The following is a 14377-nucleotide window of genomic DNA, read 5'->3' as shown; positions in this document are numbered from 1 at the left end:
AGATTATTTTTGCAGCAGTAAATTGCAGTCTGCCTTTCCCCTACTTTTTTCAATTGACATGATAAAGCATAGATAGAAAGCATAGGACTAAATACCCTAAAGACATCGATCCTGGTTAGTACTTGGATGGGAGATCGCCAGCAAATACCAGGTGGTGTAAGCTATATTTCCAAGGAAGGAACTGGCAGCCCCAACTCTGAGTATTCCTTGCCTAAGAAAATGACAAAATTAATAGTGTTGCCATAAATCGACGAACGTCTGGAATGCAGATACTGGGAGAAAGAGAGAGTGCATAGTAGCAAATGTGTGTCTGCTGTTTCACTTGCCGCTAGACAAGTATAGGCACACAGCTGTATTCCCTGGATAGTTATTAATATATGAGACTAATGTAAACACAGAGTGACTTTGCAGTATGGCTCGTTACTTGGCAAAAATGGAAAATGACAGGTTTAGCTCTATTTAATTTCTCCTCCTCATGTGATTAATATGTGACAGGGAGAATTGTCCTTTGATGAAGAACCCTGATTACAAAGAGCTCCCTGTTGCAGGGGAGTCCCATGCTTCTACACATTTGAATAACTTTCCGAGTACAGTCAGCCCTCCATATCCACAGATTCAACCATTCATGGTTTGTAAGAGCTGTTCAACAGTGGAATACGTTGCCTCAGGGTGTGGTGGGTGCTCCTTCTTTGGAGATTTTTAAACAAAGGTTGAGTGGCCATTTGTCAGAGGTGCTTTAATTGTGTCTTCCTGCATGGCAGGTGGTTGGACTGGATGACCTTTGTGGTTTCTTCCAACTCTATGATTGTATGATTTTGCTATTTCATGTAAGGGACACAATTTTACTATTTATAGTAAAATGTTACTCTCTCTATAATTGGACTTATAGTCACTGTATATAATGGGAATTGAGCATCCATGGATCCAGGAGGTCCTGGAACCAAACCCCAGTGGATATCAAAAGCCCACTGTATAGCAAGCTCCTTCACAAACTTTGCTTCTCACTGTAGGAGTAGCAAGGGTAGCTGACACTGGTATAGCTTGTTAATTGGGTGGAGAAAAAAAACATAAAATAAAATAAATATATACAATAGATAAGTAGTCCACTGAAAATATATGATCAGCTGACCAGTAATTCCAACTCTTCAAATGAACATGACAACAAAGTCTCACTTTTGTCAGCAGAAGCTAGAATAATGCAACATGATATTTAGAGCCTATACAGACAGGCCAAAATAAAGCTGCTTTGAGTCACTTTGGAGGTATGCTGTTTAAATGATGCCTGCGTCCTAAGAGGTTGGAAACCACTCCAAAGCCACACTCCCATCTTAAGGACCAGAGCACAGCTTTGGCACAGCATCTGGCCTCTTAAGATGTGTGTTTCATTTAAACAGCATACCTCCAAAGTGACTCAAAGCAGCTTTATTTTGGCCTGTCTGTACAGGCCCTTAGTTAGCTCAAAGTTGTATTCACATACCCTGAATAAAACTTTGAATTGCTTAAATGTCATGCTGCATTACACTAGCTTGTGCTGACAAAAGTGAGACTTTGTTGTCATGTTCATCTGAAGAGTTGGAATACTGGTCAGTTGATCAGTCAGATATTTTCAGTGGACTACTTATTTATTGTATTATTTATTTTATTTTATGCTTCCTTTCTCCAAATTGGACACAAGGCAGCTCCCAAAAGATATTTTAAAACCGTAACAACAATATGATTTTAAAACACAGTTAAAACGCCACATTAATATGACAGTTCAAAAATATAAAATTCTTAAAAATACTAAGGGAAAATTATAAAATCATTAAAAACACAGCAAAGCAAGTACTGAATAACAAGCTTCTCTGGGCACAATTTTGTGTTAAAGGTCTACTTTAAAATAAAAGTTTTTGCTTGCTGGTGAAAGTAGATACTTATTGTTTGACTGTGTTCAAATATTGTCCAATATTCCAGAAAGACAAAAACCAAGCTTTGTAGAGAAACAGCTTAACCTCCTTATTTCATTATGGTTTTATTTTTAACAAGTCTTGAAAAGAGGTGATAGCAGCCAGAAGCAAATTCACCATGGAGCACATCTTCTTCTAATGGTTATTGCTATAAATTGTAGACATCTTCAAGGAACACAAGCAGACATCAGCAGCAATTTCATTTAAAATGCACTCTGGTTTCCTAGATAAAAGCCAAAGGGAACTGTTCTATAGATAATCTGCCCAATACAGTTAAAAGTTACCCTGATTCATTATTATCCTCATTTTTTAAAAAAAAAAATTCCCCACATTATCGCTTAACAAATTTGCTGTAGTAATTAACATAGGTATAAAAGCTGTTCATGGTTAACCCATGTTTTTGAATAAGTAGAGTTACTGTAATAGTTTAAAATTAGCAGCCCATCAGTTATCCACTTCTCTTTCTCTTAAAACTTGTAAAATCTCTCACCCAAGGACAGGTTGAGTCCCCATTATCCACATACTTGGGACTAGACTTATTTTGGATTTCAGATTTATTTATTTATTTATTTATTTATTTATTTATTTATTTATTTATTTATTTTGGAATGCTGTACAGTCAGTCCTCCATATCCATGGATTTTTTATCCATGGATTCTAGCATCCACAGTTTGAAAAAAACCTTGATTGTGTTATTTAATGTAATGCCATTGTATTTAATGGGACTTAAATTTTGGGACACGGATTTTGTTATCCACTGGGGGTCCTGGAATCAAACCCCAGTGGATACCAAGGGCCCACTATATTTGCATATACATGTGATATCTTGGAGATGGGACACAAATCTAAATGTAAAATTTATTTATGTTTCATATAAGCCTTATATACGTAGCCTGAAGGTAAGTTTATACAATATTTTAAATAATTTTGTGCATAAAACAAAGTTTGTGATGAACCATGCCAAAACAAAGCTGTCACTATCTCATCCACCAAAGGGGGGGGGGGGGATTGGTTTTTACAATATTTTGGAATTCTGTATAATGGAGATTCAACCTATATATCAAAATAAGACTTAAATGGTAGCCTACTGGCTATTAGAAACATTAGTTCTTCGCCTTTGAAAGAAGAAGACTAAAAAGCCTTGACATTAGATATGTTTTCAGGAAGAGCACTGCCCTCCTTATTCTTATTCAGGGTTATGTAGTTTGATGTGGCACCAGACCTCTCTGACAGAAAAGGCTAAATATCTCACAAAACAACAAATCCCAGAATTCCATAGCATGGAACCATGGCAATTAAAATAGTATCAAACTGGATTCCGACAGTAGTTTTCATTTTTTAAAAATAAGCTACTGAACCTAAAGATGTGGGGGGCTAGGTTGAAGTGCATCCCTCACTGTGTGGCAATGGGAAAGGTTTTGGAAAACCGCTATTAATATCTACATATGCCTCTGGATTGTTAGGATAAACAAAAGTTCTTGCCAAATACACTGTGGAATCTTGTTAACAGCTCCTTAACACAACATTTCTTCAGCTTTGAAGGCCAGACCTATCCTTTGTATTGTTTATGGTCCTTGAGTTCCTTCCTTGTCATTTATGTCTCCTTTATACAGACTATTTTTAAATTAATTAATTAATTAAATAAAAATATTTCTACCCTGCCATTTAGTGCAAGTTTTTAAAGCGTCATTTACAATAAAAATGTTAAAAACAAATTAATTTACAGCCAGCCATCATGGTCCCTTGTGAAGCCTATGCAAGACCCCAATACCTGCTCTTATCCCCTCCTGACTTAAGAGAAATAAAAGAAAGGCTGGGGAGAGAAATGAACAAGCATGGGGCACCTCTGAGAAGGACGTGTTCATTGTGTCTCTGTTCTTGATCAGCCATAGTGGTGGGACTGAGAGCAAGGCGTGTGAGTTTACTTTTAGAGCCGTGACAGATTTGTAAAAATATAAGTGAACTTTCAGACTAAGAAGCTATAACATGCAAATCTTAGCTTAAATATTTAAAATGTTGGATTTTAAATGGAATAGTGTTGTAAATGAGCAGTACAGACATTCTTAAATACTGGAGATGGGTTATTACTAATAGGGTAATATCTCTTACGTTGCTATCCCTTGGTATCTAATTTTTGAGGGTTATCATATAATATCTTGTGTCATCCCATGCTATAGTTTTATTTTTAAGTTTTCTCCTCTTCTAGAACCAAGAGGTCTTTAGAATGTTTGGAAAAATAAAAATGGACTTTATGTGATGTAGTAGTTAGACAGTTGAAGTGGGACTTATGAGATCCAGGTTTAAGTCACAAAACTCACAGAATGATCTTGGGCCATTTACGTGACCTCTTAAGCCTACTTAACAGGGTTGTTGTGGGTGGTGAGGAGCAAGAGCAAGTTATAAATGTAACAAAACAATATGGCATTTTTATTAAAACATCACTTGCTGGTCAGCATTCAGAAGTCCTGATTTGTTACTGATAGTCTAAACACAACGTGTTATCTCTAGTTAACAACCATAAACCACCCAAGATAACTATGGATGTATTACTTCCTAATGACATGTGTTCTAGTATTCATAACTGATTTTTTGTATAGCCTAATTGTTTTCTAAAAGTATCTACTTCAGGAATAGATAGAATCGTGCAACAAAAAAGAAAAATGGCAAGGGTTTTTGGGTTTGTTTGTTTTTTACCCCTCAGTGTTGACTGAAATTTGCTTAGATTTGGAGGCTGTCTGTAGGCCAATAAAGGTCTGCCTTTTAGAGCTTGTGAGAAGGTGCACTATTTTCAGGAATAGGTTGCAGTTTTCTGATGATGTGTTTGAGTAGTCTCAGCTGAAGACTGTGGGTGACCACTGGAGTGTTCTGTCATTGGGGTCATGCAGATGGATCAGCACAGGACTGCAATGACAGCACAGTCACTATCCCAATCCAGGCTGCTGTCTTAGTCCCAAACAGGACACCAGCAAAGAGCAAACCTTCTCTGCTCCTTTTCCAGACGGCTTTTTGTGGCTGGGCACTCTCCTTGCACGCCTTCTGACCGCGTCATCGAAACACCCCCACAGCGACCAAAAGCCATGTTTTCCTGCCTGTCTGTTTTGGACCATTTAGTGTGTTTGGTCTGTTTTGTAATACTTGGTTGCTGGCTATTAATCTTTGTGTTACTTCAGCGCCATAAGTGGGTGTTGTAGTTGGAGAAATGCCTATTGTAAATCCAATGTTTTGAGTCTTTTGTCTTGTACGTCTGAGCAGATGCAGTTGTATCAGAGGGCTTCGCTATAAACAATAGATTTGGTAGTGTGTCCTGAGTGGAAACTGGAGGCATGTACAGTATGTGGAGTGATCTGTGGGTTTTTGATAGAGCAGATTTGTCCATTGGAAGTCCATTGTACAGTTCCATAGCGGTGTCAAGAAATTGAACTTGTTGTGTGGATTTTTCCAGGCTCAGGTTAATGAGAGAATGGAAGTTGAAGGAGAAGGGATAGGCCACGTAAAAGGACAGACTCCTCTGCCTGGCTGAGTGAGTGGCTGGAAATGTTTACAATATTATTGTCCAGGTTGGTGGTCTTTGTGCTGTGGAGCAGAGACAGGTTTTCCCCCTCCCCCTTTTCTTTAGAGAAGCAAAAAGTATCTTTAGAGAAGCAAACTGGTATTTCTTTCTGGAGAAATTCTGTCTAGCGTTCTGTTGTGCAGAGGTCTGTTGGCTTTGTATGTGTGGTTCCAGATCTGAGATTTTCTTTTTGGTCTTCCCATAAGTAAAGAGAAGATACAGTATAGGATACTCATGAGATGATTAAATAGGTTCCTGGAGAGGATGTTGTATAACTTGTCACTGTACTGTAATTTGTATATGTTGCCTGTAGTAAATTTTTCACCTTTAGTCACTTAGGAATGATGTCTTGATGCTCGCATTTACATGAGCACTCTGGTGGTTTCCATTCTAGTAGTTTTGAAAGATGTGTGTTAGTCTCTTGCAGCATAAAAAGAAACAGGGAGTGAGTTGTTTATTTTTGGTTGGTTGGATTGGTTTTAAGGCCAGTGACCAGGGATTTCTCATCCACTAGAATTCTTAATTTAATGTAGAACAAGCTTCCTAGCTTTGCCCTTTTTTAAACAATTCTTTACCACTGTTGTTAATGGTCACTGTATATATCTTGTGTTGTCTTGTATTGTAAATTGTTTGATTTTAAATTGAGCAGTCTTCCAGGTACAAATACAAGATGCTGTACCTGCCTTGTATTATCTAGAGCTATGCCATAGACTTATTAAAGATTTGCCTAAAGCATCTCATGGTCTTTCACACCAGTATGTATCCTGGATCTCATAGGAACAAACCTTTTTGTTTTACTAATGAAATTTAAATTTCCTGAACTTTAAAGTACTTTGTTTCCAGTACCATATGGCCAGAAGGAGGAGTGGCCTCCTATATAAAAATGTGTGTTATATTTTTATCTGCCCAGTGAGGCCCCTGATGTTCCAGTTCTAGTCTTTGAACAATATGTAGTGCATTGTGATATTTATGGATCTGTATTATTTTCATCTTTTCATTCTTTGTATTTTTGTGTATACAAAAATTGGATTTTTCTAAATTAGCCAAAGATGACACATAAGTAAAAGTACTTTCTTTCTGTATTGTTTATTACTCTTATGAAGCATGAAAAAGTTAAAATATGTCTTCTTAATTTATTCTTATTTTGTGCCATGAGTGATTTGCAAACTTAGCCCTTTCAGTATTTAGAAGATCAGATGAAACAGATAAAATGTAAATAAATAGATATGCAAAGGTATTATCTTTCTTCGATTAGTATGATAAATTTAAGTTAGTTTGGGAAAGGCAAGCAGCTAGTGTCTTGTTTAAGGAGTATACTACATAATTTTTGGATGATGAATAGAAAATAGTTTGCATCTGTTCTCTCTGTTGCCAGTGGACAACATAAATCTCCTGTCCTCTGCTTTCTGTTGACTGTTTGCATCATCATTTTGAATATGGACTTTGCAGTGCTCAGATGTTTCCCCTTCTTTCCTGTAAAGATAGGGAGAAAGTGTGGGCTCTGCAGTTCCCACCCCACCAGGAGTGGAAATTGCACCAATTAGATGTTGTTGAATTGCAGTAACCAACTGCCCTATCCAGCATAGGCAATGGTAAGCAGTACTGGGAGTTGCAGTTCAGCATCTTGAGAGAAACAAGATTCCCACCTCTCTTATAGCGCATCCTTCTAGCTGGACTTAATAGTGGTTATGTGCCATTGAAAATTGGGTGAAGGAAATTTTTAAACTGTTTCTAGCTTGGATGGTTATTGTAAGAACTATAAGTTTACATAGTATCTGAGGCTGCTCTCACACTGAAGAAAGAAAGCACTCTGATATCACTTTAACTGCCATGCTCAATGCTATGGAATTCTGGGATTTGTAGTTTAATGGGACACTAGAGCTCTTTGACATGGAAAGTTAAATAGTTAATAAAACTACAAATCCCAGAATTCCATAGCATTGAGTTGTGACAGTTAAAGTGGTGTCAAACTCCTTTGTTTCTCCAGTGTGGATACATGCTGAGCCTGAGGAGTTTATCAGACAAGGGAAATTGGAAGTTTAATCCAGTGGCAATCTGAACGCAATCATGGGGTTTAACGTTATTGCGTGATAAACTACTACATGCAATTTCGGGCAATGGGAAGTCAATCTGAATGCAATCACGGGGTTTCACATTATTGCATGATAGACTACCACATGCAATTTCGGGCAATGGCAAGCTATTTTTGGGCAATGGGAAGTCATTTCGAACGCAATTCCTCACGTGCGATAAACTCCTGAGTTACTGTCTTCCTTTGCCATCCCCTTCTCCTTGTTTGGTTTGTTCTTTCATTGTAAGACTGGGGAAGGGACTAGTAATTTCTTGTTATATGCCTTCAAGTCATTTCACACTTACAGCAACTCTGAAATAACCCTATGATGGGGTCTTCTTGGCAAGATTTGTTAAAAGGAGTTTGCCATTGCCTTCCTGTGAGGCTGAGGTTGTGTTACTTACCCAGGGTCATCCAGTGGGTTTACATGACTAGCTGGAGATCTGAACCATGACCTTCAGAGTGGTAGTCAAATGCTAGAACCACTACACCATGCTAGCTCTCTAATACCAATTTATTCATCTCCATAAACTATTCTAGGAGGTTTTTTGGCCAAAGATTTGGGTAATAATGCTCTACATAAATTAAAAATAAAGATATCACAGAATAGAATATTAATACAATCCTAACTTTAAAATCTAACTTTACAAACTTTAAATTCTAACTAGTTAGAGCATACTTCTCCTAATTTCATGCTTCTCAGAATTTTGCAATGCTCAGAAATTCAGTATAGTATAAATCTTTTATAATTCTGTTTTATATTTTTAGAAAACATGGAAAATAGATTCCCCCCCCCCCCCCCCCCAATTTTGGGTCTAGCATTGCTTCTGGGAGGACAGCTATACAATTTCCTTGCCCTGGCTGACAGTTTGCACCAGAAGGCATGTCATAGCTGTGTGCCAGAGGTGCATGTTCCAATGCAGGCTCTCCACCGGTATGGCATTGGTCTTACACCAGCTGCATCATGGGCTACCAGTTTGCTTCTGAACTCAGTTCAAAGGATTGATTTTGACCTACAAAGTGCTAAACTGCTTGGGGATGGAGCATCTGAAAGGCTGGCTCCTCCCATATGAGTCTGTACAGAATCTGAGGTCATTACTGGAGGCCCTGTGGAGTGTCCCACTACCTTGTAAGACTAGGTTGATGAAGACATGAGACAAGACTTTGAGCAGTGTTCTGGCTGTGGACATTGCTTCCAAGAGACAGGCTAGTTCCATCCTTCTTGAGCTTCTGGTGGTTCTAAACGTTATATGGTTTTGCATGGCTTTGGGCCTTAAAACCAGTTGTGCAGTTTTTAACTATTTTTAAAGAAATTGTTTTAATATGTTTTTAATTAATGCTTTTATCTTTTGTTCTATACATGGATAATATTCTAATTAATATTTTATTTATTGTACATAGATGGGATGAGAGGCCATAAATAAACAAATATTTAGTAGTAGCATCTTAATTTATTCAACCATCCATGGCTTGTAAAAGCTGTTCAACAGTGGAATATGTTGCCTCGGGGTGTGGTGGGTGCTCCTTCTTTGGAGATTTTTAAACACAAGTTGAGTGCCATTTGTCGGAGGTGCTTTAATTGTGTCTTCCTGCATGGCAGGTGGTTGAACTGGATGGCCCTTGTGGTCTCTTCCAACTCTATGATTGTATGAAAATGTTTTGAAAATGTTTCAAGTGCTGGCAGCAGCATTCCTCTTGGCAGCCACCAGGAGGAATACCATTACTTCCAGCAGCAAAACAAAGAGAAAAACTACTTCCACTACCCAGTAAACTTGAAATAATAATAATAATAATAATAATAATAATAATAATAATCTGTGAAATTAATCTCAGACGGAAAGATAAGAAAGATAAAAAGATCAAATAATATTACCCTCCTGATAAAATACTAAAAAACTGTTGCACAGATTTGCTACTGTAAAGGGCAAAGAGGATGCAGATTTATCTCAGTCCTGTATTTATTGTGAGGTAATTATACAGTTAGTCATTTAGTTATTTTTGTATGGGCCTCAAAAGGATGCCAAGTATGCTAGTAGATGATAGCTAGAAACTTATACAGAACCTTTCTTTCATTATTCTGATTTGCATATTGTTTGCAACATTCTCTTCTGATTTAATTCACTGCCATTTTGTTTTACATTTTGTTACTTTCAAAGTATCAATTTTTGCTTCATGCCCTTTCACTCACAATAAAAAACCCTGTCTCTTCCTTTGTTTCACTCTCATTGAAAGAAGCACTCATCAGGTCTTTTAACCATCTATTCATAGATAAATATAGAAACCATGTGTAATAATTTTCTGAAGATGAGAATTAAATGTTGTGCTGCAAAAAATACATTGATTAGATATTTAAGCCTCTCATGTACTGAGTACTCATTTAAAATTGGTGCTATTGTAGTTTCTTATCCTTCAGACTAGTCTAGTGAAGAAGTGCTCAGAAACATCAGTGGTTCAAAGAGTAGCAGCCAGACTGTTAAATGAGACTAGCTACAGGGAGCACATAACTTCCCTGTTGCAACAACTCCACTGACTGGCTATTTCCGGGAACTGGTGATGGCCTATAAATATTTATATGACTTGGGTCCTGGCTATTGGAAGGACTGTATCTCCTCTTAGAGTTAATGTGGAATCTTGAAGGGGAGAGAGGCAGGCCAGCAACAACAGGCCTTGCCTGCAACGACAAAGAGGCCTCCTTCCGACCACCATCTTGAAGGGGAGAGAGGCAGGCCGGCAACAACAGGCCTTGCCTGAAAGAAGAAGAGCCCTCCTTCCGACCACCATCTTGAGGGGGAGAGAGGCCTATGTGAGAGTGCAGATGAGCTGAACTTTCCCCCTTCCCTACTGTCATTCCCTTCTACTTTTGACCATCCATTAAGAACCCAAGCCCTTCCTCCATTCCATCTGCCTTGGTCCAGGCCTCGGAAGTAGAGAAGAACTGCTGGACCTGATCCCCTTCCCCACCACCTCTCCCTTCTCCTTTTGTGTCGTGTCTTTTTAGATTGTAAGCCTGCAGGCAGGGAACCGTCTAACTAAAAGGTTATATGTACAGCGCTGTGTAAATTTACAGCGCTTTATAAATAAAGGTTAATAATAATAATAATAATAATAATAATAATAATAGTTTGAGTGTTGGACTATAACTCTGGAGATCAGGGTTCAATTCCCCTCTCTGCCATGAAACCCATGGGTGACCTCGGGCAAGAGGCAATAGCAAACCTCTTCCAAACAAATCTTGCCTAGAAAACCTCATGATAAGGCCACCATAGGTTGGAAATGACTTGAAGGCAAACAACAACAATGCACCGAGCAGAATCGGTGCAAGTCCGAACTACAGGGTATTTCGTAATGTGAATGGGGCTGTGTACTGTGTATGGCTGTTTTTATGGTTTGAATATTTTTAATGAATCTTAATGTTTTTAAAGTTACAAGTTGTTTAATTGATTTTTATAATAAGATATACATACACTTTTTGAATTTTTTTTGTAGTTATCAATCTGTTTCATTTTAAAATGTTATTAGTTGCCTTCAGTCTCATTATAAATGAATAAATACATACCGATGAAGTGGACAAGATTCTTGGAAGTGTTAGGAAGACGACATGCTCTCTCAAACCCTGTCCTTCTTGGCTGACCGCCCAGGGTGGGAATCCTGTAACATTGTTGTTACAACGTATAATCAATGCATCCTTCAGGGAGGGAAAATTTCCATCAAGTTTAAAGCTAGCGACAGTTAAACCGTTGCTAAAAAAATCCCTCCCTAGACCCCCTGGCAAGGAATAACTACAGACCAGTCTCATTGTTGCCATTTCTGGGTAAGGTGATCAAGAGAGCGGTCGCCTTCCAACTCCAAGCAGTCTTGGATGAAACCAATTATCTGGACCCATTTCAAACTGGCTTCAGAGCGGGATACGGAGTTGAGACTGCCATGATCGCCTTAGTCAGTGATCTCCGTCTGGGCATCGACAGGGGATGTGTGACCTGGTTGGTGCTTTTGGACATCTCAGCGGCTTTTGATACCATAGACCATGGTATCCTTCTGGAACGCCTGAGGGAGTTGGGTATCGGGGGCACTGCACTCCATTGATTCTCTTCCTACCTCTCGGGCAGATTCCAGATGGTGCAGTTGGGGGACACTTGCTCCTCTAAGAGGGAACTCACATCTGGTGTCCCTCAGGGAACTATTTTGTCCCCCACTTTGTTCAACATTTACATGAAACTGTTGGGAGAGATCATCCGAAGACATGAGGTGCGGTGTTATCAGTATGCCAATGACACCCAAATATGTTTCTCTGTGTCTTCGACTGATGCAGTGACTAAGGATGGCGTCTCCCCTCTGAATGCCTGCCTGGAGTCGGTAATGGGCTGGATGAGGGAAAACAAACTCAGTTTGAATCCAAAGAAAACGGAAGTATTGGTGATAGGTTCCACAGGCCTGGGGAAGGAAGTTTATCCACCTGTCCTGAATGGGGTCACACTTCCCCTGAAGGACGAAGTTCGCAGTCTAGGAGTACTTCTGGACTCATCTCTGCAGTTGACATCTCAAGTAGATGCGACGGTCAGAAGTGCTTGCTATCAATTTCGGTTGATACGCCAACTGTGACTCTACCTGGGCCAAAGGGATCTTGAAACTGTGGTACATGCTCTGGTAACCTTTCATCTAGATTTCTGTAATGCGCTCTACATGGGGCTACCCTTGTACCAAGCCTGGAAGCTTCAGTTAGTACAAAATATAGCAGCCAGACTGGTCACCGGTACATCTAGGTTTGACCATATAACACCTATTTTAAAAAATCTTCACTGGCTGCCTATTTGCTTCCAAGCGCAATACAAGGTGTTGGTAATTAGCTATAAAGCCCTACATGGCTTGGGCCCGAGTAACTTGAGGGACTGCATCTCCCCATATAATCCGCCCCGCACACTCAGAACAACCGGGAAGAACTTGCTGGAAATTCCACCTTCTAAATATGTTGTTACTTCCCAGATGGCCTTTTCAGTGATGGCCCCATGAATCTGGAATAGCCTTTCCGAGGAGCTCCGTTTGACGACCCACCTAGAAACATTTTTAAAAAGGCTTAAAACCTTCCTTTTTTGTCAAGCCTTCCCCCCTGATAAATGAAGTTGTGTATGTTGATGCCATTGATTCCCTGCCTTACCTTGCTGTATGACTGTGTTTTAAATTTTGTATAATTGGTTTTTATCTAGAGATGTTTTGTAACGTTTTTTTATGGTTGTAATGGTTTTCTATGGCTGTAAACCGCTTTGATATGTGGAAAAGCAGTATACAAATAAAATTTATTATTATTATTATTATTATTATTATTAAAATGAATAAAATAAATAATAGTAGTAATTATTTATAGAAGTGATTACCTGAAATCCTAGACATTTTTATTGTTTGTTTTACAATACAGTCTGCTCTCGGTAATTACAGATTCTTCATCCATGGATTCAACCTTTCGCACCTTGAAAATACCCCCCACCCACCCACTCCCCACACAAAATCCAAAAAGCAAACTTTGGCTTTGCTATTTTATATCAGGACCATCATTTTACTAGACCATTCTATTTAATAGGGACTTGAGCATCCACAGATGTTGCATTGATGGGGGTCCTGGAACCAAACCCCATTGTAACTGTCATTGTCATTTATATATTCACTATTCAACAATGTTAAATAATAAATGTGTTGCAGTGTCATGTAATACTGAAATAATAATCTGTTTTTTTTATTTTGCAGAGAATGCAGAGTCTATAGATCTTAAGCAGTTTTTTGACCAACATTTTTCACACATATATTATGTGTTCTTTGAAAATTTTGTGACTATTGAAATTGGTCTCAAACAGAAAGGTAAGAAATAGAAACCAACCCTGTACTTTTGATTTGGAGTGGATTTTTATTTTATTTTATTTGTATATGTTATTTGAATTGCATCAGGGTTTTGGGTTTGCATTGTCCTAATTTCCTTAAAAATGTTTTTAACCTTGGATTTTTAAAATACTTTACTTGCAGTTGTTAACACATTCAGATATAAACTTATTTTTAAAAACAAAGTTTCTAAATTTTGTAGATGTGATAGTCAATGTGAAACATTTTTCATTTTGAGAATCATTTCTATTTGTTCTCTGTTATAGTCTTGTTTGAGCTAATTTCCAAACTGGATTGAATTTTTCATCAGCCCAGTTTAAAGTTGTACTTGGTGCATATTTGTTTGACAATATTGCCATGTCACCCAGATTTGGGTGCAAAAATTACATAGTTAAGAAAGATAGACAGTAGTCAGGCTATGTGGTGAACTTATTCTGACAGCTAGTCTTCAAATGTCATCTCAAATAGATCTGCAGATAATATTGTTGAAATGTATTAACCAGTAGTGAAATTGCAGTCTGTAGATGCATCACTTGAGAGTGCATCTTAATATTTTTTTTCATTTATTACGTTTATATAGTGATACCCCATCAATGCATTCCATTTAAAATAATAGCTAACAGTGGCCTGAAACGCATGTGCCAAAAAGGGTGGCTTCCGGATGCTTCAGGGATAGGATGTACAGACAATACATACCCACAGATTGTCTGGAAACTGCTCCGGGGCCACCCAAGGCTGCCTGAAGCCTCCAGAAAAAGGAGTGGGGAAAAAGCTGTCCTTGCTGATTGCCTGTTTGGGACTGCACCACTTTCAGACCGGTCTGTGTGGTCACCACAGTCCCCGGCCAATTGGGGGCCGATCCAAGATGCCAGTCTGCTTCACTCCAGTGTATTAGATAGGATCCAGAAGATAATAGTCAGGAAGGGAAGAAGAAGAAGAGGACGA

The 14377-nt window shown here is 38.5% G+C and overlaps 1 protein-coding gene across 15 annotated transcripts in view; it reads left to right on the top strand.

Annotated features, from left to right (window-relative positions):
* The window catches only part of RALGAPA1 (Ral GTPase activating protein catalytic subunit alpha 1), a 241084-nt gene that overhangs the window by 15683 nt on the left and 211024 nt on the right, over window positions 1-14377 (top strand). For all 15 annotated transcript variants that reach the window (XR_016280990.1, XR_016280989.1, XR_016280992.1 and 12 more), the window contains exon 2: window positions 13304-13414. Coding sequence is in view for 11 of the 15 variants with exons in the window: in XM_089522122.1 (XP_089378248.1) it covers window positions 13304-13414 (111 nt within the window). In the remaining 4 variants the exon portion in view is untranslated. The remainder of the gene's footprint in view (window positions 1-13303; window positions 13415-14377) is intronic.

The sequence above is a fragment of the Sceloporus occidentalis genome, unplaced genomic scaffold (assembly GCF_023333645.1).
Source record: "Sceloporus occidentalis isolate IW3139 unplaced genomic scaffold, rSceOcc1.0.p SCAF_4, whole genome shotgun sequence".
NCBI classification, from domain to species: domain Eukaryota; kingdom Metazoa; phylum Chordata; class Lepidosauria; order Squamata; family Phrynosomatidae; genus Sceloporus; species Sceloporus occidentalis.
Note: the sequence above shows the minus strand (reverse complement) of the source record. Positions and strands in the feature narration are given on the sequence as shown.